We start from the raw sequence: 25044 nt of genomic DNA on the forward strand, positions 1-25044 counted from the left end.
ATTGGAAGCACATAATAGCAGATTTGAACAGGCAGAGGAAAGAATTAGTGATGTGGAAGACAGTACATCTGAAATCAAACAGATAGTACAAGAGATAAATAAAAAGAGAAAAAGCCAGCAGACTTAGGGATTTGAACAACACAAAAGTGCACAAGCATATGCATTATAGGCATCCCAGAAGGAGAAGAAGGGAAAGAGGACAGAAGGAGTGTTGGGAACAAATAATAGCTGAAAACTTCCCAACCCTATTGAGGGAGATGGATGTATTTGTCTAGAAAGTGCAGTGCATACCAAACGGTATAAATCCCAACAGGCCTACTCCAAGACATAAACTTGTCAAACTGTCCAATGCTCAAGTCAAAGAAAAATACTGAAGGCAGCAAGAGAAAAGAAAACCATCACATACAAGGGAAACTCAATAAGATTAAGTGCTGATTTCTCATCTGAAACCATGGAGGCAAGAAAGCAGTGGTATGACATAGTTAAGGTACTAAAAGAAAAAAAAAACTTCCAGTCACAAATTCTCTGTCCAGCAAAGCTGACATTCAAAATAGATGGAGAGTTCCAGATATTCACAGATAAACAGAAATTAAGAGAGTATGCCTATCAGAAACCTGCCCCTCAGGAAATACTAAAGGAGTTCTGCAGACTGAAAGGAAAAAAAAAACAGAAGAGAGAGAGTTGGAAGAGAGAGTAGGAACAACTAAAAAGACAAAAAGAGAAATAAAAACAATATATGACATACATAAACCCAAAGAAAATATGGCTAGTGTAAGTAATTCCTTAAGAGTAATAACATGGAATGTTAATGGATTAAACTCACCAGTCAAGAGATGCAGATTGCAGAATGGATAAGGAAATATGACCCATCTATATGCTGTCTACAGGAAACCCACGTTAGACCCAGGGATTCAAGGAGGCTTAAAGTCAATGGCTGGGAAACAATCTTACAAACAAACAATAGCCAAAGAGGGTGGGAGTAGCTGTACTAATATCAGACAAAATAGACTTTAACTGTAAAACTATTGTAAAAGACAAAGATGGACACTATATATTAGTAAAAGTGGTAATCTTTCAAGAAGGAAGAACAATCATACATTTATGCACCTAACCAGGATGTCTCAAAATACATGAGGGAAGTGGACTTGGCCCAGTGGTTAGGGCATCCATTTACCACATGGGAGGTCCGCGGTTCAAACCCTGGGCCTCCTTGACCCGTGTGGATCTGGCCCATGTGCAGTGCTGATGCGCACAAGGAGTGCCATGCCACGCAGGGGTTTCCCTGCGTAGGGGAGCCCCACATGCAAGGAGTGCACCCTGTAAGGAGAGCCACCCAGCACGAAAGAAAGTGCAGCCTGCCCAGGAATGGCACTGTACACACAGAGAGTTGACACAACAAGATGAAGCAACACAAAGAAACACAGATTCCCGTTCCGCTGACAACAACAGAAGTGGACAAAGAAGAAGATGCAGCAAAAAGACACAGAGAACAGATAACTGGGGTGGGGGGAAGGGGAGAGAAATAAATAAATAAATGAATCTTTTAAAAAAATACATGAGGTAAACACTGGAAAAAATAAGTGGAGAAATAGATACATCTACAGTTATACTGGGAGACTTTATTACACCATTATCACCATTAGACAGAACATTTCAACAGAGAATCAATAAAGAAACAAAGAGATTGAATAATACATTAAAGGATCTGGGCCTAATAGACTTATACAGAACACTACTCCCAAATACAGTGGGATATATATTCTTCTCTAGTGCACATGGATCATTCTCCAAAACAGACAATATGCTAGGCCAAAGAAAAATTCTCAATGAACTCAGAAAGAATTTCTCTGACCACAATGTGATGAAGCTGGAAATTAGTAAGGGCCAGGGAACCAGATGAGGCACAAAGATATGGAAGTTCAACAACATACTCTTAGACAAACAGTGAGTCAAGGAGGAAATTTCAAAAGAAATCAAGGGAGAGGGGAAAAAGAGGTGTGATGTGGGGGCATTTTCAGGACTTGCAGTTGTCCTGAATGATATTGCAGGGACACATGCAGGACACTATATATCCTGCCATAACCCACTGACTGGAATGCATATGTAAACTATAATCCATGCTGTGTAGCAGTACTCCAAAATGTATTCATCAAATGTAATGAATGTGCCACACTAATGAAAGAAATTGCTAATGTGGGAGGAGTGGTGTGAGAAGTGGGGTATATGGAAACCTCTTATATTTTTTAATGTATCATTTTGTGTGATCTATGTATCTTTAAAATAAAATAAAATGATGAAAAGAGAAAAAAAAGAAATCGGTAACTACCTTGAAATGAACGAAAATGACAACACAGCATATCAAAACCTATGGGATAGAACAAAAGCTGTACTGAGAAGGAAATTCATAGTCATAAATTCATATATCAAACAAGAAGAAAGAGCTAAATTTGAATCCTAAGCATACACCTGGATGAATTAGAAAAAGAACAATGAACTAAGCCCAAAGGAAATAGAGAGAAAGAAGGAAATAAAGATTAGGGCAGAACTAAATGAAATAGAAAATAAGAAAGGACTAGAAAAAATAAACAAATCTAAAAGCTGGTTCTTCAAGAAGATCAATAAAATTGACAAACCCTTAGCTAGACTAACAAAAAAAAAAAAAAAAAAGAGGGAAGATGCAAATACACAAAATAAGAAATGAGAAAGGATATATCACCACTGATCCCACAGAAATAGAGTATCATAAGATGATACTTTGAAAAATTATATGCCAACAAGAAGGATAATTTAGGGGAAATGGACAAATTCCTGAAACACACAAGCACCCTACATTGATGGAAGAAGAAATTGATAAATTCAACAGACCAATGACAAGTAAAGAGGTAGAATCAAAAGCCTCCCAACTAAGAAGAGCCCTGGGCCAGATGGTTTCACAGGTGAATTCTACCAAATATTCCAGGAAGAACTAACACCAATCTTGCTTAAACTCTTCCAAAAAATCAAAATAGAAGGAACATTGCCTAACTCATTTTATGATGCCAACATTACCCTAATACCAAAGTCAAACACTGACACCACAAGAAAGGAAAATTATAGACCAATCTCTCTAATGAACTTAGATGCAAAAAATCCTCAACAAAATACTTGCCAATTGTATTCAACAACACATTAAATGAATTATACACCATGACCAAGTGGGTTTCATCCTGGGTATATGTATGGATGTGTCAGCATTAAAAAATCAATCAATGTTATACACCACATAAACAGACTGAAAGAAAAAAAATCACATAATCATTTCTATAGACACAGGAAAACATTTCAACAAAATATAGCACCCTTTTCTGATAAAAACACTGCAAAAGATAGGACTAGAAGGAAACTTTCTCAACATGATAAAGGGTATAAATGAAAAACCCACAGCTAACATCATATACTATGATGAAATCCTAAAAGCTTTCCCCTAAGATCAGGAATAAGACAAGGATGCTCACTATCCCAGTTACTATTTAATATTGTGATACAAGTACTTGCTCAAGCACTGAGGCAGGAAAAAGATATAAAATGCATCCAAATTGGACAGGAAGAAGTAAAAATCTCACTATTTGCAGATGACATGATTCTATACGTAGAAAGCCCTGAGAAATCTACAGCAAAGCTTCTAGAACTTATAAGTGAGTTCAATAAAGTCACAGGTTATAAGATCAATGTGAAAAAATCAGTAGCATTTCTGTACATAAATAATAAGTAAAAATACCAGTTATAATAGTAACTAAAAAAAATAAATACCCAAGAATAAATTTACCTAAGATGTAAATGACTCATACGCAGAAAACTACACAACACTGTTAAGGGAAATCAAAGAAGACTTAAATAAATGGAAGAATACTCCCTGTTCATGGATAGGAAGACCAGATATCTTTAAAACATCTATCCTACTCAAACTGATCAACAGATTTAATGCAATCCCAATAAAAATCAGCAGAGCATTTTTTACTGAATTGGAAAAACTAACTATGACATTTATTTGGAAGGGCAAGAGGCCCCAAATAGCCAAAAAATTATTGAAAATGAAAAATGAAATCAAATGAATCACTCTACCTGACTTTAAAACATACTACAAAGCTATATAACTGCATGGTACTGTCACAAGGATAGATACACTGACCAACGGAACCAAGTTGAGAGTTCTGATATAGATCCTTATGTAAACAGTCATCTGATATTCAACAAGGCCACCAAGCCCACTCAACTGGGAGAATGGCCTCTTCAACAAATGGTACTTAGAGAACTGGATATCCATATCCAAAAGAATGAGAGAGGAACACATCTCACACCTTATACAAAAATCAACCCAAGATGGATCAAAGAACTAAATATAAGAACCAAGACCAAAAAGACCATGGAAGATAATGTACAGAAGCATCTATAGGACCTTGTAATAGGAATGGCTTCATGAACTTCATACCCAAAGCAAGAGCAGTGAAAGAAAAGAAAAGATAAATGGGGCCTCCTCAAAATTAAAACCTTTTGCACCTCAAAGGAATTTGTCAAGAAAGTAAAAAGACAGCCTACCCAATGGGAGAAAATATTTGGTAACCATATTTCTGATAGGAGCATATATAAAGAAATCCTATATCTCGAAAATAAAAAGACAATTAACCCATTTAAAAAATAGGCAAGTGATTTGAACCAACACTTCTCTAAAGAAGAAATACAAATGACTAAAAAGCACATGAAAAGATGCTCACCATCACTACCTATTAGGGAAATGCAAATTAAAACTACAATGAGATACCATCTTATACCCATTAGACCTGTGGCCAATAACAAAAGAGTGGACTACAAGTCTTGGAGAGGATGTGGAGGAATGGGAACCCTCATCCTCTGCTAGTGGGACTGGAGAATGGTCCAACCATTGTGGAGGACAGTTTGGCAGTTCCTCAAAAAACTAACTATAGATCTGCCATATATATGACCCAGCAATTCCACTGTGGGATATATACCCAGAAGAATTCAAAGAAAGGACACAAACAGATATATGCACAGCCATGTTCATAGCAGCATTATTCACTATTGCCAAAAGTTGGAGTCAACCCAAATACCCATCAACAGATGAATGGATAAACAAAATGTGATATTATATACAACGGAATATTACTCAGTTGTAAGAAGGAATACAGTACCAACACATGGGAATACATGGATGAATTTTGAAGACCTTGGGTTGAGCAGGGCAAGCCAGGCATTAAAGGACAAATATTACATGACCTCTTTGATATGAATTAAACAGATCCAGCTCACTTAGAGAACTAAAGTCTGGAAGACAGGTTTACAGGAAATAGAACGGAAGAAGAAGATTGTGAACCAACACTCACATGGGTGAAATCTGTCATAAATTGAAAGTGAGTAGATTGCAGTGAAGGGATGTGACAGTAGTGTAGTGATACTGTTGGGTTGGGCGGTGCAAGCTTGACAGGGGCGTATGGTGGGGAGGATGGTTTGGATGGTCCGTGGAACTGGGGGAAGGGTTGAGGAAGGGAGCAGGTGAACACTGGGGATCGGTGGGTACATGGTTGAAACTAAAATGTTTTTTTAAAAAGATTTATTTATTTATTTCTCTCCCCTCCCCCCCACCCCTGCTGTCTGTTCTCCGTGTCTATTTGCTGCATCTTTGTCCGCTTCTGTTGTTGTCAGCGGCACAGAAATCTGTGTTTCTTTTTGTTGCGTCACCTTGTTGTGTCAGCTCTCCGTGTGTGCGGCGCCATTCCTGGGCAGGCTGCACTTTCTTTTGCACTGGGTGGCTCTCCTTACGGGGTGCACTCCTTGAGCGTGGGGCTCCCCTATGCGGGGGACACTCCTGGGTGGCACGGCACTCCTTGCGCACATCAGCACTGCGCATTGGCCAGCTCCACACGGGTCAAGGAGACCCAGGGTATGAACCGCGGACCTCCCATGTGAGTAGACGGACGCCCTAACCACTGGGCCATGTCCGCCGCCCGAAACTAAAATGTTGAGAAAACTCTTTCGGCAATATGACAAGGAAGGTTTACTGGTTTAGGTGTTGGATGGAGGCAGCATTGGGGACAGGGTGCACTTGGGACAGTCTTCTAGAGAATGTCCAAGTGATCATTTCATCATAGTGTATTGTATCAGAGGGGGGAGACCCATATAATAAGTGAGGAGGAGTTAGAATCCCATACTGGGGAGACCCAATATGTCCTCAAAGAGAAGGGTGGGTGTCTCTCCAGAATGTGGGCGGTTCCTAATAGGGGAGGGCAGACTAGTGTGTCAAGCTCTCAGCATTGTTGCAAGTATCTAGAAATCTTGTCCTTCAAGGAGTGAAGCCTGGTGGTTTCTGTGGGTCCTGAGGGGAGGGGGAAAGAGGAATAGAATAAATGGGAGAGGGAGTAGTTAAGAGGCAAAGGAAATGTTCTGCATGATCATGCAATGATGGATACAGGTCATGTTAAATTTCATCAAAAATTAGTAAAAGTATAAGTCTAAAGTGTAGACCATAATGTAAACCATTGACCATGGTTAGTAGCTATGTTTCAATATTTGTACATCAGTTAAAACAAATGTGCCATCCAAATGTAAAAAGGTTATTAATAAGGAAGGGGGAAAAGCGGGAGCATGTTGGGTATAAAGGGAGTCCCTATATTCTATATGTGACTTTACTGTGACCTAAAACTTCTTTGAAGACAAAATGAAAAAAGTAAGACACAGGGAAAGAATTGGAAGAAAATGCCATGCTATGTACAGGACAAGAGTTATTACAGTGATGAAAGTCAAAAACGCCAAAAATTTTTAAGAAATATTTTTCTTTTTTTAAATTTATTTTAGTTTCAGTTTTTCTAAATTATTATGTATTTTATATATTTCTTTGTTTAAACCTGTCATTACTATCTCATTTTCCTATTAATTGAATTTAGCAATATTCTTGTCTTCATATTTGAAGACATTTTGGATTACAGGTTTACAACTATGATAGGGAAGGATCATTGGTTTGGGGTGTCAGTAATGGGGGATACATGGGAGGAAGTTCACCTGGGTATACATATAAGGTATATAAATATGTTCAAATGTTCATGTTGCAGTGGGTAGAGAGTCACACAACAACTGAAAGAATATTGAATTCCCATCTTGGGGAGCTCTGCCACATTCTTTTACGGACAGCAACAATCCCCCAAATACAGGGGCAATGACTAGTGAAGAAGGAAAACCTACTGATGGGTCCTTGATATTGATGACCATGTTTATGCATCTTTTGCTCTTGAAATTGCAACTTAGCCTAGTGGTGTAGGGTGCCTAAGAGTTACCTCCTGAGACCCTCCATGTTAAATGTGGCCACTCTCTAAGTCAAATTCAGCATATAAATACATTACCTTTCCCCCAATATGGGACATGACCTCCAGGGATGAGCCTCATGGCACTGAGGGATTACTACCAAGCACTGGCTGGTGAAGTAACTGGAAAAAGACCTTGAATAAAAGAGGGAAATGGTAAAGACAAATGAGTTTATATGGCTAAGAGACTCAAAGTGAGTCAGGAGGTCATCAGAGAGGTAACGCTTATGCACGTCTCAGCAAGATCTCATAGGCAGCCAAAGTAGATACCATCCCTAATAGTAGGGCTCCTGAGGGCTCCGGAGACACCCAGGTCCTATGGTCGTGGCAGATAGTTCTTGCCAGTGGTTCCCACTTTGGAGTTTGTGCCCCTGAGTGTGACAGAGTTGGACTTAGATGTGACTTCTCTACAAATACCTGTTCTGTCCCTTTTATTTGAACCTATAGTTGATGCTGGAGTTGGTAGGTGTATGTCCAAGAGACTTGAATCTCTGAGCTGTGCTTGTGCCAGCTGGGCCTTGAGCCTCAACAGAGTTGCAACACTTACTCTCCAGTTCATTGGACTCACCCAGGACAAGTAACGAGGAGGTGAGGATGGACAACCACCACACCGAGAAACAAGAGAGTCTATAACTGCAAGCAGGACAGTCCAATTCATCAGCCATATGGGATCAAAGCCTCCTCTCAATTAGAGGGGAGTTGTTGGAGATTTGGACCCGAAGGGTATCAGGAATGAAAGAAAGAGAAAAGGGAGAAGGAAACAAAGAGAAAGAACGAGAGAGCTGGGATCAGGGAGTCTGTGAGTAATGACTCCTCAGACAACTTTATTGTTTACAAGGAGCTCTTTATATACGTGCCAGTGTACGTGCCAAGAAGCAGGCATACGTAGCCTACGTGCCAATAAGCATAAACACATAGCCTACGTGTCATCAAGCAGCAACACGTATTAACTCTCAGCATTACCCATAGTCTAAGAAACTTTAAAAAATCTTATCTCAAGGTACAAAGTCTAAGTGTTCTATTCACTACAAAAGGAATGTGCTCATCTCTTTTCTTTCAGCCTTTTACAGCTTCATCGCATTTGCCTGGGAACTCTTAATTACCACATTGCTTAGGTTGCAAGCGTAGCCATGGAGACAGCACTAGCATGGAGACAGCACATCTCTCCTTGAGAGGCCACTGTGCCTCAGTTTCCAACAGGAGTGGGCATCACCACCCCAGAATCCTCAGGAATGGGGAATAAAATATGGACTAGAGTAGATGTACTGGCATTCTACTATAGAGTTATTGTGATTCCAGCAATGAAAGAAATTATATTGATGTGGAGACAGTGGCCACTGGAGGTGCTGAGGTCAGGGAGAGGGAAAAACATTGGGGGCAATTTTGGGACTTGGAATTGTCCTGAATGACATTGCAATGACAGATACAGGCCATTATACATCCTGCCATAACCTACAGAATTGAGTGGGAGAGAGTGTAAACTACAATGTAAACTATAATCCATGCTGAGTGGCAATACTCCAAAATGTGTTCATCATTTGCAATGAATGTACCACACAATGAAACAAGTTGTCACTGTGGGGAAAAGTGGGAGGTGTGGGGAGTGGGGAATATGGGAATTCTTTATATTTTTTATGTATCATTTTATGTAACCTAAGTATCTTTTTAAAATAAATAAAAAATATATTAAAAATACATTTTGTGACCATTATTAAGCTGTGTCCTACAGATGATAAAATATTTTTAAAATCCAAAATTAAATTCTATCTGGCATCAGCAGAGCTTTGTTCTCCTGGTCTCAGTTAGCTCTAGCAGTCCAGCTTGTCTTTCAAAGGTTGCAGCACCTTGAAAGCAGCAACTTTAGTTGAAACGGTCAAGACGAGACCAGGGTTTCCTTACATGGCTTGGATGGAAACCATGGTGGGAGGGAGAGCCTGCCGGGTTTGCTCTGAGGACTTCCTGCCTTCACCTTCCTCAGAGTCAGTCTTATACTGGTTGCCACCTCCATATTGTGGTAACACAGAATCTCCAGTTAGATTCTTCTTTTGGGGATGAGTTTTTCATGACATGGTTACACAATTCTGTCTCCCCTCTCTTATTCTCTATACATGTCACTTCTGAGTTCCAGGATATTTCAAAAGGAGCTTTTCCTTTTCCTTTTCTAAAGGCTAATTTTCCTCCAGGACTTTTAGAAAATATTGCCCAATTGTGGTCTCTTACCTTATAATAGTTGAAAGTATGATAAGGGTGGGAGCTGAGTTCCACCGAAATAATAAAGAATTTTTATTTAGACACATAATGTTCAAATAAACAGATGTACTCATTCAATCAAATTTTATTAGTATTTGATAAATGTTTCTCTGGGATATTCAAAGGCCAGTATAGATGATCTCAGTCTCAGATCTTTCAGGGATCATTGCTGCTCATAAATAATTGAAACTCTGAAAAGAGGTCACGGAGTAGATTAAATTATATCCAGTAGCCTTGAGGAGTGTTACTCAAAGCATGGATTGGGTGACTGCCGGATTATTGTCAGTCCACGGTAAGTACAGAAATTTAAGAGTAAGCATTAGAAACTTCCACAGCATTAGAAACTTTAACAGCAGTTTGGCAGAGTACTTTTATGTGTGATGAACCCAGTAATAAAAATTGGGTACTGTTTTTGTATGCCTTTTGCTTTTCACGTCAATTTTCTAGTAAACGACTTTTATTGTATTTTCCAAAAGTGCCTTTCTGGGATGGCTGGAGAAAAAACAAAACTTGTCCTTTACCACTGAGCGTTTGAGATGCAGTGCTGCAGGGGTAACAGTACAAGACCTGTAAAATCCTATGAGGTTCTGAGAATCTCTGATTCCACGCCATATTCCAGATTTTGAAGGTTGTAATTCATGCATGATTCTACATAGAATTCTTAATACAGGCACTTCTCATTTTCCCAAACGTGATTCTCCAGACAAGAAGATCTGGGACCAGAACCTGTGCTGAACAGTGCCTAGGTCTTTTGGGATTTGCTTCCAAAAGGGAGTGGAAAACTAAGTAGATAATAATCCCAAAACTTTGGTTCTTAAACCCAAACCTTTCCCCTGAAACATAAAGCTTTGGTGCAAACACCCTGAGGAATTCCTGCAATGTAGTATCAACCAGGGACATCATGGAAACCGTTCCCGCGTGTTCCCCACAGATCCTGGACCTGAATGTCCTGGAGGGAGCGAGATCACCGGGACAAAAGGCGTGCGCAGCCACAGCCCTAGCACGGGACAACAGAGAGCGAGCAGGGCGGGAGCCGGGATTGGCGGCGGACGTGCGTCACGCGGCCCCGCCCCTCAGCCTACCTCACCCCACCGCGGCCGGGGGGGCGGGGGCCAGGCGCCAGGCTGCCTGCGATTGGTCGGCCGCGAGCCGAGGCGGTGACCCAGGGGGAGGTGGAGTCGCGCGGGGCCCGCCTGGGAGCGCGGGTCGCGGTTGTGGAGCCCCGGAACCTCGAGTCAGGAGTTCCCGACAGCTGTGGCGGTCACGGGCTTAGCTGCTCCGCGTTCGGGTGCAGGACGATGAGGAAGGTGGTTTTGATCACCGGGGCGAGTAGGTGAGGCCTCCCTGGCTTAGCGGAGGAGGCGGCGGATCAGGGGCCTGAGGGCCGGGACATCTGGGGCAGGCGACCCGCCACGGACCACCCTGGGGACGCCGCCCCGCATTTGCCTGCGTGGGGACGCGGCCGAGACCCTGGCTGGCTCTTTTGGGTTCCCCGCTGCGCGAAGAACGAGGCGTGGCGACCCCTTAGAGCCCTCAATAACTAGTGTTTTGAATGAAACATGACAGTGGAAAGCAAATGTAGAGCACCAGTCAGTGATGAGCGCCGCAGTGCTTTGGTCATCGAGGGAAAGGGGGCTCCCCACGAGCATCCCGCGCGCTCGCCACCTTTCCACTCCTCTACAGCAGATAGTCGGATAAATTCTATATTAGAAATGCTAATGGACAACTCATGTTTAGTCCAGTTATTGCGTCACTGAACTTTTGCAGACTGGGAGGAATACAAACTGGACAGCATCCTCATAAGTGACTAACAAGTCTCTAAAGAGTGGAGCTTCTCCCCTTTTAAAAATAAGTTAGGATCTTTTCTTCTGCCTGGGCTTCTGATCAGAGCTAGAATTGACAGAATCAGTTTTTTATTTTTGACCAGAGAGAAGTGTTTCTACCTGACTTCATGCCAAATAATGCATCTCCTGTGTGTGTCTTGCTCTCAGTGGCATTGGCCTGGCCCTGTGCAAGCGGCTGCTGGAGGAGGACGAGGAGCTTCACCTGTGTTTGGCGTGCAGGAACATGGGCAAAGCTGAAGCTGTCCGAGCTGCACTGCTGGCCGCTCACCCCACGGCCGAGGTCACCACCGTGCAGGTAGATGTTAGCAACATACCGTCAGTGTTGGAGGCCTCCAGGGAGCTCAAGCAAAGGTATGTCTCTTGTTGGCAGCTTTGCTCTCATGTGATTGTGCAACGTAATGTAGAATGGAATAAGAAAGGGTCGGAAAGCCTAAAAAGGACCAGGCACAGTGTAAGAAATTGTGCTGAGGAAATCCGTATGGAGTGAGTCCATTAGTTCTTAGTACCACATTCTCATTCATGATCATGGTCATTTTCTCTAATATTTATGAGTACACCCTGTCATGTGGTCAATTATAAGTCCTTAGTTAATGCAACCCCTTTCATATTTCACTGAGATTTTTATGTCTTTCCTCTGCTTAACAGCTTCATTAAATAGGTTGCTATTTAACAAGTGAAGAAACTGAGACCAGAGATACAATAATTTGCCTTTAAAGGTCATCCAACTTTATCTTGATTGGGTTAGGCCTAGAACCAAGGTATCTTTCCTGCTTCAGGGATTTTTCTCCAGGCCAATAAAGATTTGTGCACATTTGCACAGTAATTGTCATATAATAGGCATTTGATAAATATTTGGCATATGAAGGAATGGAGTCTTTGGATATATAACCCTCCCTGCAGAAAAGATTATGAAGTCTGTACTAGTCCATGTTAGGAACCAACATTGAATGTTTTTGTGATTATAGCCTTTAAGAAACAAGGAACTACTTTATGTCCCTAGACAGTAAAATGAAGTACAATAGTAAGGCCCTATCTTCTCGATAAAGGCATTTACTGACAATGATACTTTGTCTACATTTTATTTGTGAAACGATAGTTATTTGCATCTCCCTGTTCCAAATGCACAAGTTGCCAAACTAAGATGAAAGCTAGTTTCCTCCACTTCAACTCCTTTTGTTGGCCACAGTCCTTTGTGATTGTGATTTCTCTCTTCTTTCCTGGTGAGCTCTTAGAGTTTTTTTTGCCACATTATTCTTCTAAACAACTGAGGACATTTTCTAGATTTCACTTTCAAATAAATTTTGATATGTTCCACATTCACTGCTCCATCATAACTTAAAAGAGTCTCCAAGTATGTGAAACTGCACACAAAATGTCATTCAGATTCAAAATCTTTGAGTCAGGAGAGAAGTTGTGATAAGTTTGCAAGCATTTTTCTCCCAAACCTTAGCTAGCTGAGTTAGCTAGTTATATCTGTTAGGTATAGATTTCATTATATTTCCTTATTTAGAAGAAAAGAACCCTTATCCTTAATTAGTAATAGCCCATCCCAATATAGTTGACTTTTGAGATTTTTTTTGTTTTGACACTTTTGATATTAGCTACTCTGAATTATCCTCAAAGGTTCAAGATATTTAGTAATTTATCATTTCTATATAGCACAGATTTAAGGGAGTATGGCTGGTAGGTAGAAGGGAGCACTAAGGTAATAAGTGAGTTGTCCCGGCAGCCTCTCATCAGGATTTTAGTGCAGCTTTGATGTACTTATTCAGTCCTCAAAACAGCTTTCTCTGAGATGGGTAGAATTATCCAAATTTAAGAAATGTCTGTAGTGACATTCACAAAGTTGAGAATATGTGAATGTGTCCAGCTAGATCCTTTGCTTATATCAAGGATCTGCTGCACTTAATTGTCCAAATAGTTACTTTGCTTGTAGACCCGAAATAAATTAGAGTTGGGAGAGAGCTTGAAGAAGATCCCTTCCAGTTGGCTAAAAGTACCGTCCCTGACACATGGTTTTTTTATCTGTAATACTCTGTTCTAGTAGATATGTGCAAATGAAACCAAATAAAAAATAGTGGTTCTCTTTTATTTCAAACCGAGCAAATTACACAAACCATTTAATCTTTAAGAGTCATATGTTTTACTGAAACCAGACCTTAATATGGTATTCTGCTGCAATTTCCATTCATTGGTAAGCATTTTTCTCTCTTCTTAGTAAAATATGTTAATACTCTTAAATGAAAATTTGCAAATTACATAATGAAACAAGCGACAATAGATGGACCCACTTTGTTTTTTGTGGCACTAATATGGACCAGATGGCATCAATATCAGCATTTTAAACAGTTTAGTATCAGAGTCATCTGGCTGTCAGTTATTTATAGGATGATCAAGAAATGTTTGAGTGTAGTCTCTAGTAGGAACCATGTATGTATTTCAAGTCCCTTGATTTCCTGGATTATACAGGAGTCACAGAGACCTGAGTGATGGAAAGGATCCTAGGAGATATTCTGAATAATTATGATGTCCTGTGGTTATGAAGACAGGCTCTACTTGTCTTGAACCTAGTTCAAAGGGCTATATAGTTTGATTAAGGTTTATATAAATTTGAAAATGAGAAAGCTTTCTCAAGTCAGCATTTCACAATACCCTCCTTTATAGGTGGCCTGGAGGGAGCCTACCAAGAGTACCTTACTCTCATTCAGCTTCTATAACCCTGTTGTAGTCTTGTGAATTTTCATCATATTACAATTCCTAGCAGCTGCCCATAAGGTTATCTTAACATTCAGGTCCAGCATTAATAATTAATTGATACCAGATGATTATCAATATTTTTACATGTCAACTAGGAGAGATGTAAACTAAAAAACAAAACGATAAAGCTAAGAATTTTCTAAGACCAGAGGAGAATGAATTTGATAGGTATAGGGTTGCCCCAGTACCTAATTTGGACAGAAAATGTCATTACATTTCTGGAAAGGAGTATTGACCAGAGAGACGTGACTCCAGAGCTCATTGTAACTCCCCAAATTCTGTTTGAAGCCACCCTCAAAAAGGAAAAAAACCCAATATGCAAATCTTTACCCTGGCCAAAGAAAAACTGTAGAGAGAAAGTAGTAGTATAACACTGATGTGTTATATATTCTCTGTAGTTTGTTGTGGCTACCTTTTTAGTTCAGAAAGCATTTTTAAAATTCTAGTCATTCTAGAGATAACTCACAGTCTTGTCTTGGTGTTTTCCTTACAGGTTTCAGAGATTAGACCATGTATATCTAAATGCTGGGGTCATGCCTAATCCACGGCTGAATATCAGAGCACTTTTCTCTGGTCTCTTTTCAAGGTAACTTCCATATTCTAGATGAACTGACTGGAGGAGGGTCTTTGTTTTTTTGCCTAGTTTTACCCTGGCTGTGTTAAGTTGGGAGAATGAAAGGTGAGGGAATGTTGAGAAGTATGAAGACATAGAAAGATGGTGTTACTGCCACATCATGAAAAAGAGCATTTATCTGTTATGGGGAATGTTGCAAGTCATGACTTACAGAGTATTCTAGGTTTCCAGGACATTCAAATGAGTTGGACTTTTTAGAAGGTCAGTTTCCGGTCTGCCTAAATGTGTCTATGAGCAAGAACATTTCAGAATTAGGCAGAGTTCCCAGTGAGACTGAGGCTCCTTCAGACAGCATTTCCCAGCTATATGCCAGATGCTCTGACTGGGAAATGCAGAGAACTAAATACCTTCCTGGGAGATCCTCAATACATGTTAGTATAGTCACTTTCAAAAATTTTAACCACAACCCACGGTAAGAAATAAATTTTTATTTTGTGACCCAGTGCACTTATCAATAGTCTTGCTCTTACTACATCCTCTTGCTACATGCTACTTAGCACCATTACCTCCATTAAAAAAAAATAAAGCAGTGCTGATCTCAGCCTACCAAATTGCTCTCACAGCAGCACAATAAATTAATAAGTTTGATATTCTAAGGAGACCCAGTAGAAAAGCAATGTGTTTAACTTTGTTCAGCAATTATGAGTATATGCAGATGAAGCTCCCCAGCAGCATAATTATTTCCTCAGAACAGTTTACCTTTAAGCTGATTTGGAAAGAGGTTAAAGGGTGTGAGTAGAGGGTTTTGGGGAGACTCTGGCTCCTGTTAATAGTTTGAACTCTAAATGTATAATCCTAGGAACTGGGATGAAAGAAGCATTTCTTGAACACCTGCAAAATGATAAGCACAGTGTGAGGCAAAATACACAGATCTCTTTTAATACTTACAATAATTTGGCCTGGGAAATAGGTATTTTTATTCCTGTCATTGTAGAATCAAGGAAAGTATAGTATGCTGTGGTTTGGGTGGGTGTCTCTTCATAGTCTTCAAAGAACATAAATCACACAATTGTCTTTTGCTGTTTCAGAAAAGTGATTCATATGTTCTCCACAGCTGAAGGACTGCTGACCCAGACTGAGAAGATCACTGCTGATGGACTCCAGGAAGTGTTTGAAACCAATGTTTTTGGCCACTTCATCCTGGTAAAAAGGCTGTGGGCTTAATAAATTGACAGTGCCATGGCCCCGAAGGCCTGCATGGACACATTACAGCATTGTTTTGTTAAGCTTGTTCGTTTAGGGCTAGCATTACATCTTTGAATATTAAATAGTTTGCTCATTCTACTCTTAAAACATTTCTCACCTAAGTTGCTTGAAAGAGCAGCTTATATTTTTAATTTACAACATAAAAAATGGAGACTTCTAGTGACACTATTGTGCATCCCCAATAATGTTAGAAATAAGATGAAAGTTGCCATTTTCATCACTCATATTTAATATCATTTTAGAAGTCCTGGCCGTGTATTTAGAAAGGAGAAGTTATAGGTGGAGGAAGTAAAATGAATGTTATATGTATAGATGATGTGATTATATACCTAGAAAACCCAAGAGAAACAACTATTAAAAATAATAGGAGAATTTGGTAAAGTGGATGGTTACAAAAGGAATATGCAAAATTTGTGGTTTTTATATATAAAAATGATTTAGGGAATATGATAGAAGAAAAGATGCATTTTACAATAAAAATACAAATTACATGGAAATAAGCATAATTGTTTAAGAACTCTAGAAAGAAAACTTTGAAATTCTCTGAAGGTACACAGGAGTAGATTTCACATGAATCAATGGGAAAGGCATGCCCTGTTCTTAGGAAAAGTCAGTATGTTAATTCTCCGTAAATTAATCTAAAAATCTAAATTCCAGTGGGGTTACAGAGGAAGAATTAAAGGTGTTTTTTAAATGCATATGGGGGAAACGTATTTGGCTCAATGGATAGAGCATCCACCTACCACATGGGAGGTCCAGGGTTCAAACCCAGGGCCTCCAGACCTGTGTGGTGAGCTGGCCCACGTGCAGTGCTGATACACGCAAGGAGTGCCATGCCATGCAGGGGAGTTGTCCGCCATGTAGGGGAGCCCCACGCGCAAGGAGTGCACCCTATAAGAAGAGCTTCCCAGTGTGAAAATAGTACATCCTGCCCAGGAGTGGCACTGTACACATGGAGAGCTGATGCAACAAGATGACGCAACAAAAAGAGACACGGATTTCTGGTTCCACGGATAAGAATCTAAGCAGACACAGAAGAATACACAGTGATTGGGCACAGAGAGCAGACAACTGGGGGAGGAGGGGGGTGGGAAGGGAAGGAGAGAAATTAAAAACAAACAAACAAAAAAACAAAAGGAACAATCCTAAAAATAAAAAAATGCGTATGGAAAAATAAACATAACAAAATAGCGAAGAAAATACTGAAAAAGAAAAATTACATGGATGACTTGTCCTACAAAATATTTTAAAAATATTTTATTTTTAAAATACATTAAAATTGTTTGGCACTGGTGCTTGGAGAGTGATAGATTAATGAGACACAAAAGAGTGCTGAAATAGTCCTGGAAATACATTTGGTAACTTGACATGATAAAGTTGAAAGATTAGTGGGGAAAGGGCAAATTATTTAATAAAAGATTCTAGAAACTCTCCAAAGCATTCCTATTAAATAACTTCATGTCCATTCCAAAATAATCAATAGCTAGATGTTTATATTTAAGTATGAAAAGAAATCATACCTTAAAAATACCATAAGAAAAAAAAAATAGTACCTTGAAAAAGATCTTTCAGAACAACACAAGTAAAGGATGATACATTTGGCTATTTGCAAAATATGTACACATTAATATAAAATAGACCAGTAAGTTAGTAGAAAAATGGGCAAATAACATAGATTGACAAAAGAAAAAGATATACAGATTACTTATATGAAAAGATGTACATCTTTGTTGGTAATCTAAAAATGCAAATGAGACATTTTCTGTGTATTGGCAATTATTAAAGAAAAATGGTATTGGCTAGGGTGTGAGAAAATACTTAAATATTTTGTTGGTAAGAATTTAAATTGTAGCACCCTTTTGGGAGGGTAATGTGGCAATATCTGTCAGCACTTTTAATGCAAGTAAAATACTGATTATTTTAGGAATGTCTCTTACAGATATAATCTCACATGGTCCCAAAATACTTGTGTAAGAATGCTCTTTGCAAGTTAGCGAAAGTAAAAGCCTGGAAATACCTGTCTTCTCAATAGGGAAGCTGTATAATAAATTGAGATATCCATACATGGGAATATTATTAATAGGAAACCATGAATCGAATTCTATGGGACAGTCTCCAGTATTTTATTATTAGGAGGAAATAGCAGGGTATAAGATGTATGTGCTTTCACTTGTGTAAACAAAACAAAAAGATTTAGGCATGTAATATTTCTAGAATGATAGAGATGAAACTGAGAATGTGTGTTGCCTCTGGTGAGAGGAACTGGGGTACTAGGGTTCCAGAGATAGGAAGATTCATGCTTCCTTCTATATCCTTTGGTACTGTTTCTTTTAATGAGAGGCAGTATTTTTCAATGAAAAAAGATAATTAAAATATAAAATAGGATGGGATATAATTTTTACCTGATCTTTTTTTATAACCTTACAGAGATGCACTATTTAATATCTCCTTTTTCTTCTCATAATCTTATTCTATGTCTTTGCCTTCCTTTTGAGTTATTAAATTAATTGGTAATGATAGAGGATACTTTAATTAATAATATTATTGTTCCACGAATTTTTGATGAATGCTACAGTTTAAAAAGTTAAGTTATGAAGAAAATCACATATTTGGGTGGTGTGTTTAGGGTAGAAGAAATGACATGGCAGAGGAGAGTTGTCATAGGTACACTTACCACGGTGTCCTGGTGACATGACTTACCTTGGGTGTTCTATAGGCAGCCTTATCAGCATGGGTTCTGGAATCAAATAAAATAATGCCAAGGTTTATCATGCTTTCTACCCACTTCAAATTAGGCTTAAGAATGTTCACACTAAAAAATGAACTTGGACTCCAGGCTCAGGGGTAAATGCATTTTATAATTGAACCCATTCCCAATTTAATTATATATAAAATGACTAAACTTTTAGGGTTGTTACAGAGAGTAGAGATCATTTCTGTGATGCTCCAGGCACAGTGCAGTATTGCAGTTGATGAACAGTTAACTGATTTAGTGTTGTGTTTATGAATTGAGTTTTTTTTTAAATTTCTCTCCTCTTCCCCCTCTGCCCCAGTTGTCTGTTCTCTGTGCCCATTGGCTGCGTGTTCTTCCTTGTCCGCTTCTGTTGTTGTCAGTGGCACGGGAATCTGTGTTTCTTTTTGTTGCATCACCTTGTTGTGTCAGCTCTCTGTGTGTGTGGCACCATTCCTGGGCAGGCTGAACTTTCCTTTTGTGCTGGGCGGCTCTTCTTACGGGGTGCACTCCTTGTGCGTGGGGCTCCCCTACGCGGGGACACCCCTGCGTAGCATGGCACTCCTTGCGCGCATCAGCACTGCACGTGGGCCAGCTCCATACGGGTCAAGGAGGCCTCGGGTTTGAACCGTGGACCTCCCATGTGGTAGTCGGACGCCCTAACCACTCGGCCAACTCCACTTCCCATATGAATTGAGTCTTGATTGCACTGGGCTTATTTATTCATTGCAAGCATGTAGCACATCTGCAAGCTTTCCCAGTAAGTTAAAATCTTTTTATTTTAGAACAGTTTCAAATTTACCGAATTATTGCAGAGATAGTACAGAGAGTTCCTGTATAACTTCTACCCAGTTTTCCCTATTATTAACAGCTTACTTTAGTGTGGTACATTTGTCACAATAAATGAATCAACATTGCTAAGTTACCATGAACTAGTGTCCATATTTATTCAGATTTTGTCAGTTTTTACCTAACATCCTTCTTCATTCTAGGGTCCCATCCAGGGTACAGCATTATGTTTAATAGTCCTGTTTCCTTAGGCTCCTCTTGGTTGTGTCAGTTTCTTGGACTTTCATTGGTTTTGGTGATCTTGACAATCTTGAGGATTACCAGTCAGGCATCCTACAAGGATCCTTGTAAGCTATCCTTCAATTGAGGTATGTCGGATGTTTCTCTCATGGTTAGAGTCAGGTAATGTAATGTATTTTGAGGAAGAAGACTGCGGAGGTAAAGTGCTGTTCTCACCACATAATATTGAGGCTACTTAATTTCAGTGTGACATTGCTGATGTTAACCTTGAAAAGCTGACTTGAGGTAGTGTTTCTCAGGTTTCTTCACTGTGAAGTTACTCTTCCCCCCCCCTCACTTTTCATACTGTACTCTTTGGGGAAAAAAGTCACTATGCACTGCCTACACTTAAGGAGCAAGGAGTTGTGCTCCATCTCCTTGATGGAATATTTGCATAAATTATTTGGAATTCTTCTACCTGGGCGATTTGTCTAGGATCCTTCATATGTTTCTTTATTTTATTTGTATTTCAATCATTTGCTTATTTATTTCCATATGGTCTCATAGATATTTGTTTTCTACTTTGGGCTGTGAATACTACTTTATCTGGTTGCTCATACTGTTCCAGCTTTGGCTGTTGGGTGTTCTTTCAGTTTACTCCTGTATCCCTTTGATATATCCCATCATTGTGGTTTTTTGCTTTTATTTTAGTTTTTGTTTTGATCAATTTCTTACTCTATAGCTCTATAAGATGTTCCAGGCTCATCTTGTATATTTCCTGACTCAATCCTAGAATTAGTCATTTTTCCAAGGAGCTCTGGATCCTATTATTGGGGAATGATATTAGAGATCAAAATCCAGGTGTTAGGTATGTGTTTATTACTACTGAGATGTTAGTTGCTTTTAGTCCCCAGCAGACAGGGCAAGGAGATAAATGTGTACGTACTACCCATGTATGCATACATAGCTATAAATATTTTTGTATTTAATCTGCATTTGCATTAAGCTAAACATGTTCATATTGATGTCTCTAATCTAGTATCAAATGGATCATTCTAGCTTCCTGCTTTGCTTATCTGTAACTTCATACTCCAACAGTGAAAAACCTGGCTACTACCATTCTCCATTCATTTATTTCCTTGTTCAAATCCGGGATACATGCATAGTGGTTTTTAAATTGTTATTGCATACTCCCCCAATAGATTTTTTATTTTTTATTTTTTAATTTCTCTCCCCTTCTCCGCCCTCCCCGCCCTCCCCTCCCCCCGAGTAGTCTACTCTCTGTGTCCATTTGCTGTGTGCTCTTCTGTGTCCGCTTGGATTCTTGTCAGCAGCACTGGGAATCTGTGTCTCTTTTTGTTGCATCATCTTGCTGCATCAGCTCTCCGTGTGTGCGGTGCCACACCTGGGCAGGCAGTACTTTCTTTGCACAGGGAGGCTCTCCTTATGGGGTGCTCTCCTTGTGTGTGGGGCTGCTCTACGTGGGGGACACCCCTGCATGGCAGGGCGCTCCTTGTGCACATCAGCACTGTGTGTGGGCCAGCTCATCACATGGGTCAGAAGGCCCTGGGTTTGAACCCTGGACCTCCCATGTGGTAGGCGGATGCTCTATCCATTGAGCCAAATCTGCTTCCCAATTCCCTAATAGATTTTGATACGTTTTTTTTTGTTTCTCCTTCCTCCCCTCAGATTCGTGAACTGGAACCTCTTCTCTGTCATAGTGACAATCCATCCCGACTCATCTGGACATCATCTCGCAATGCAAGGAAATCTAACTTCAGCCTTGAGGACTTCCAGCACAGCAAAGGCCAGGAACCCTACAGCTCTTCCAAATATGCCACTGACCTCTTGAGTGTAGCTTTGAACAGGAACTTCAACCAACAGGTGAACCCATCTCCATGATACAGAAATGCCAGGGCAGTGGTTTCTTAATTACAGTTGATTTACTGATAACATGGCTGGCTTTCTTGCTAGGTCTTATAGTTTTAGCAGGTGGAATATTGTTTCCTGAACAGGATTGCTACGAGGACAAGATAAGGCATATATAAAATTGATAGAGTATATGAGTTTCAGGGCAGAGATAATTAGCTCGTGGATATTTAGTTATATGTGTTCATTCACCATTCTGTAGCTCTTGAAGGCAAATAATTTAATAAAATGATACTGATGACAATAATAGCTACCCTTTAAGTGATTGCTATGTCTCAGGTGCTGTACTAGACTTTTCAAAGATGTCATTTAATACCTCCCCCATCCCAGGGAGGTAGGACTGAGTATTCCCATTTTGACAAGATACTAATGTTCAGAAAGGTTAAGTAATTTACGAATGCCACAAACTAAGATGGTATTGTCAGAGGAGCCCAAATCTATCTGACTTTATAGCTTGTATTTTTTTCCACAAAACCATACTGTCTCCTAGAGTTTATCATACCAGATGCTATAGGGCAGTTATGAAGCCTCCTGTACAGTAGTGATTTGTGGTGAGACTCCAGAACTCTGTCTCTATGAGGATCATGGTTATGGTTTAGAGGATGTTTCTTGGAGAAGCTGACCCTTGTCAGTGATGCTGGCTCCTTGTGGCCATGTGGTCTGGAATGTAATGCCTCTTTGTATAACTTTGTTGCCTAGCTCTAAAATTTCAGCTGCAAATCTCAGTGGCTCAGGGATTACTAAAAATTACACAAAGCTCTTTCTTTTAAGAAAAGCTCTCTGTAAATTGGGGCTCTCTTTAGAACTTTATAAAATGGTGAGTCCTAGGTGGGGGACTTGATTTAGAGGTTTTCAGATAGAGAAGGTCTCTGTGGAAACACAACCAGTCCTTTGTTCCTCTGATACCAGGAGCTCCCACCTAAGCTAGAGGTAGGGGTCTTAAGTACCTGCAAGGAAACAAACACATGCTTTAGGTTTAGCTGTCTGTGTTTACTAGGCCAGAAACTACTTGAACTGCAAGGACAGAAACGTATATGTCTTTTTATCTTCAGTGCTCATTATGGTTGATGAACTGATCTCTGATTAAACCAATTATCTGGAAAACTCAGGGTAAAACGGGCCCCACTTTTCTCCCCCAGTTTCAAACTTAGTTGCCCATGTTGTTTAAACTGTGAGTTTCTTGAGAAAAGAGACTTTGTCTTACTAATTTTTTGCACCCTTAGTGTCTCTTGTGGTAGGTTCTCAGTGCACGATTCTTAAACTGAAATGGTTGACCCAGCTTTACAGACAACTCAGAGCATAAATCCTTCATTTCCTGGCTTGCTGGCTCATCTGTGTTATCTCCTTTATCAGCTAGGCTTTAGCTAGGAGTCAGTCATTATACATTGAACTAGAATCTTATTGCTGCCCCTCTCTGTGCTTCCAGGGTCTATATTCCAGTGTGGTGTGCCCAGGTACAGTATTGACCAAAATGACTTATGGAATTCTGCCTTCCTTTATATGGACACTACTGATGCCACTAATATGGCTGGTGAGTTTACTGTATCTGTTCAGTTTAGGGCCAAAAATAAGAGTTTAATGGTTGGTAAATGATTTAAGAAATTGAACCCCAAGGTGGTAGAATTCCATTTAACTTGAGACTTTTAAAGTTTACTAAGCATGTAACTTGTAACTTCTGTTTCATACTCTGTGATAGAGCTGAGTGTCCTCTTTATAGCACTGTTTCTTTTTTTTTTTTTTTTTAAGATTTTTAAAAAAAATTTATTCCCCCCCCGCAACTGTCTGCTCTCTGTGCCCATTCGCTGTGTGTTCTTCTATGTCTGCTTATATTCTTGTCAGCAGCACCAGGAGTCTGTGTCTGCTTTTGTTGCATCATCTTGCTGTGTCAGCTCTCCATGTGTGTGGCGCCACTCCTGGGCAGGCTGCACGTTTTTTGCGCAGGATGGCTCTCCTCTTGGGGTGCATTCCTTGTGTGTGGGGCTCCTCTACGTGGGGGACATCCCCGCATAGCAGTGCGCATTAGCACTGCACATGGGCCAGCTTCACATGGGTCAGGAGGCCCTGGGTTTGAACATTGAACCTCCCATGTTTTAGGTGGATGCTCTATCCATTGAGCCAAATCCGCTTCCCAGGGCACTACTTCTTTACTCACATGCTGTATTAGTAAGGGTTCTCTAGGGAAACAGAATCAACAGGATATATCTGTCCATAGTATAAGATTTTATAAGAGTCTCTTACGTGACCATGGGGATGCACAAGTCCAGGTTCTGCAGGCAGGCTGCAAACCAGGGTTTCTGATGAAGGTCCTTGATGAGTTTACGGGAGACGTTGGCTGTCCAAAGACGGGCTGGGAAATTCTCTCTGAATGGAAATTACTTCCCCTTTTAAAGCATTCAACTGATTGGATAAAGCTCATTGCTGATGGCAATCTCCCTGATTGATGTAGATGTAATCAGCTGTCTATGAAGTAAACCCACTGGTGACTAAAGTCCATAAATGTCCTTGTATTACAATTAGCCCAGTACTTGCTTGACCAAACAACTGGGTACAATTACTGGGCGGAGTTGACACATTAGCCTAACTAACTATCACACATGCCATAGGTCCCAAGGAGTCAGTGATCATATAATTTTGGAAAATCCATGTTAAACAATGTTAAGCTGTGTTCTCTGGGCTTTTGATGTGGTAGCATGTGTTGTTTTTTTTTAATATTTAAGACTATGTACTTTTTTTTTTTAAGATTTATTTGTTTATTTATTTCTCTCCCTTTCCCCCCCTCACCCCAGTTGTCTGTTCTCTGTGTCTATTTGCTGCGTCTTCTTTGTCTACTTCTGTTGTTGTCAGTGGCACGGGAATCTGTTTTTCTCTTTGTTGCGTCATCTTGTTGTGTCAGCTCTCCCTGTGTGCGGCACCATTCCTGGGCAGGCTGCACTTTCATTCACTCTGGGTGGCTCTCCTTATGGGTGTTGCTCCTTGCGTGTGGGGCTCCCCTACGCGGGGAACACCCCTGCGTGGCACGGCACTCCCTGTGCGCATTAGCACCGTGCATGGGCCAGCTCCACAGGGTCAGGAGGCCCGGGGTTTGAACCGCGGACCTCCCATGTGGTAGACGGACGCCCTAACCACTGGGCCAAGTCTGCCACCAGCATGTGTTAAAAGTTCCCAATAAGGGGAGGAAGCCTGTGCATTTTATAACCATAGAACCATGTGTTTTTTTTGGTAGTTTGTTTTTGTTTTTGTTTTTTTTTTGGCATGTTGCAGCACACATTGGAAAATGCTACTTTTAGGAAATGTCTTTCCCTTTTAGGGCTCAGGAAGAGATAGCCTCTCTGTTCT

At 40.2% G+C, this 25044-nt stretch overlaps 1 protein-coding gene across 4 annotated transcripts in view; it reads left to right on the top strand.

The window, feature by feature from the left end:
- Positions 1 to 10723: 10723 nt before the first annotated feature.
- HSD17B7 (hydroxysteroid 17-beta dehydrogenase 7) overlaps positions 10724 to 25044 on the top strand; it is a 39319-nt gene continuing 24998 nt past the window's right edge. For all 4 annotated transcript variants that reach the window (XR_011645467.1, XM_004449391.5, XM_004449389.5 and 1 more), the window contains exons 1-6: positions 10724 to 10932; positions 11591 to 11794; positions 14694 to 14786; positions 15863 to 15977; positions 21469 to 21663; positions 23135 to 23239. Coding sequence is in view for 3 of the 4 variants with exons in the window: in XM_004449391.5 (XP_004449448.1) it covers positions 10898 to 10932; positions 11591 to 11794; positions 14694 to 14786; positions 15863 to 15977; positions 21469 to 21663; positions 23135 to 23239 (747 nt within the window). In the remaining variant the exon portion in view is untranslated. The remainder of the gene's footprint in view (positions 10933 to 11590; positions 11795 to 14693; positions 14787 to 15862; positions 15978 to 21468; positions 21664 to 23134; positions 23240 to 25044) is intronic.

The sequence above is a fragment of the Dasypus novemcinctus genome, chromosome 13, assembly GCF_030445035.2.
Source record: "Dasypus novemcinctus isolate mDasNov1 chromosome 13, mDasNov1.1.hap2, whole genome shotgun sequence".
Lineage (NCBI taxonomy): Eukaryota > Metazoa > Chordata > Mammalia > Cingulata > Dasypodidae > Dasypus > Dasypus novemcinctus.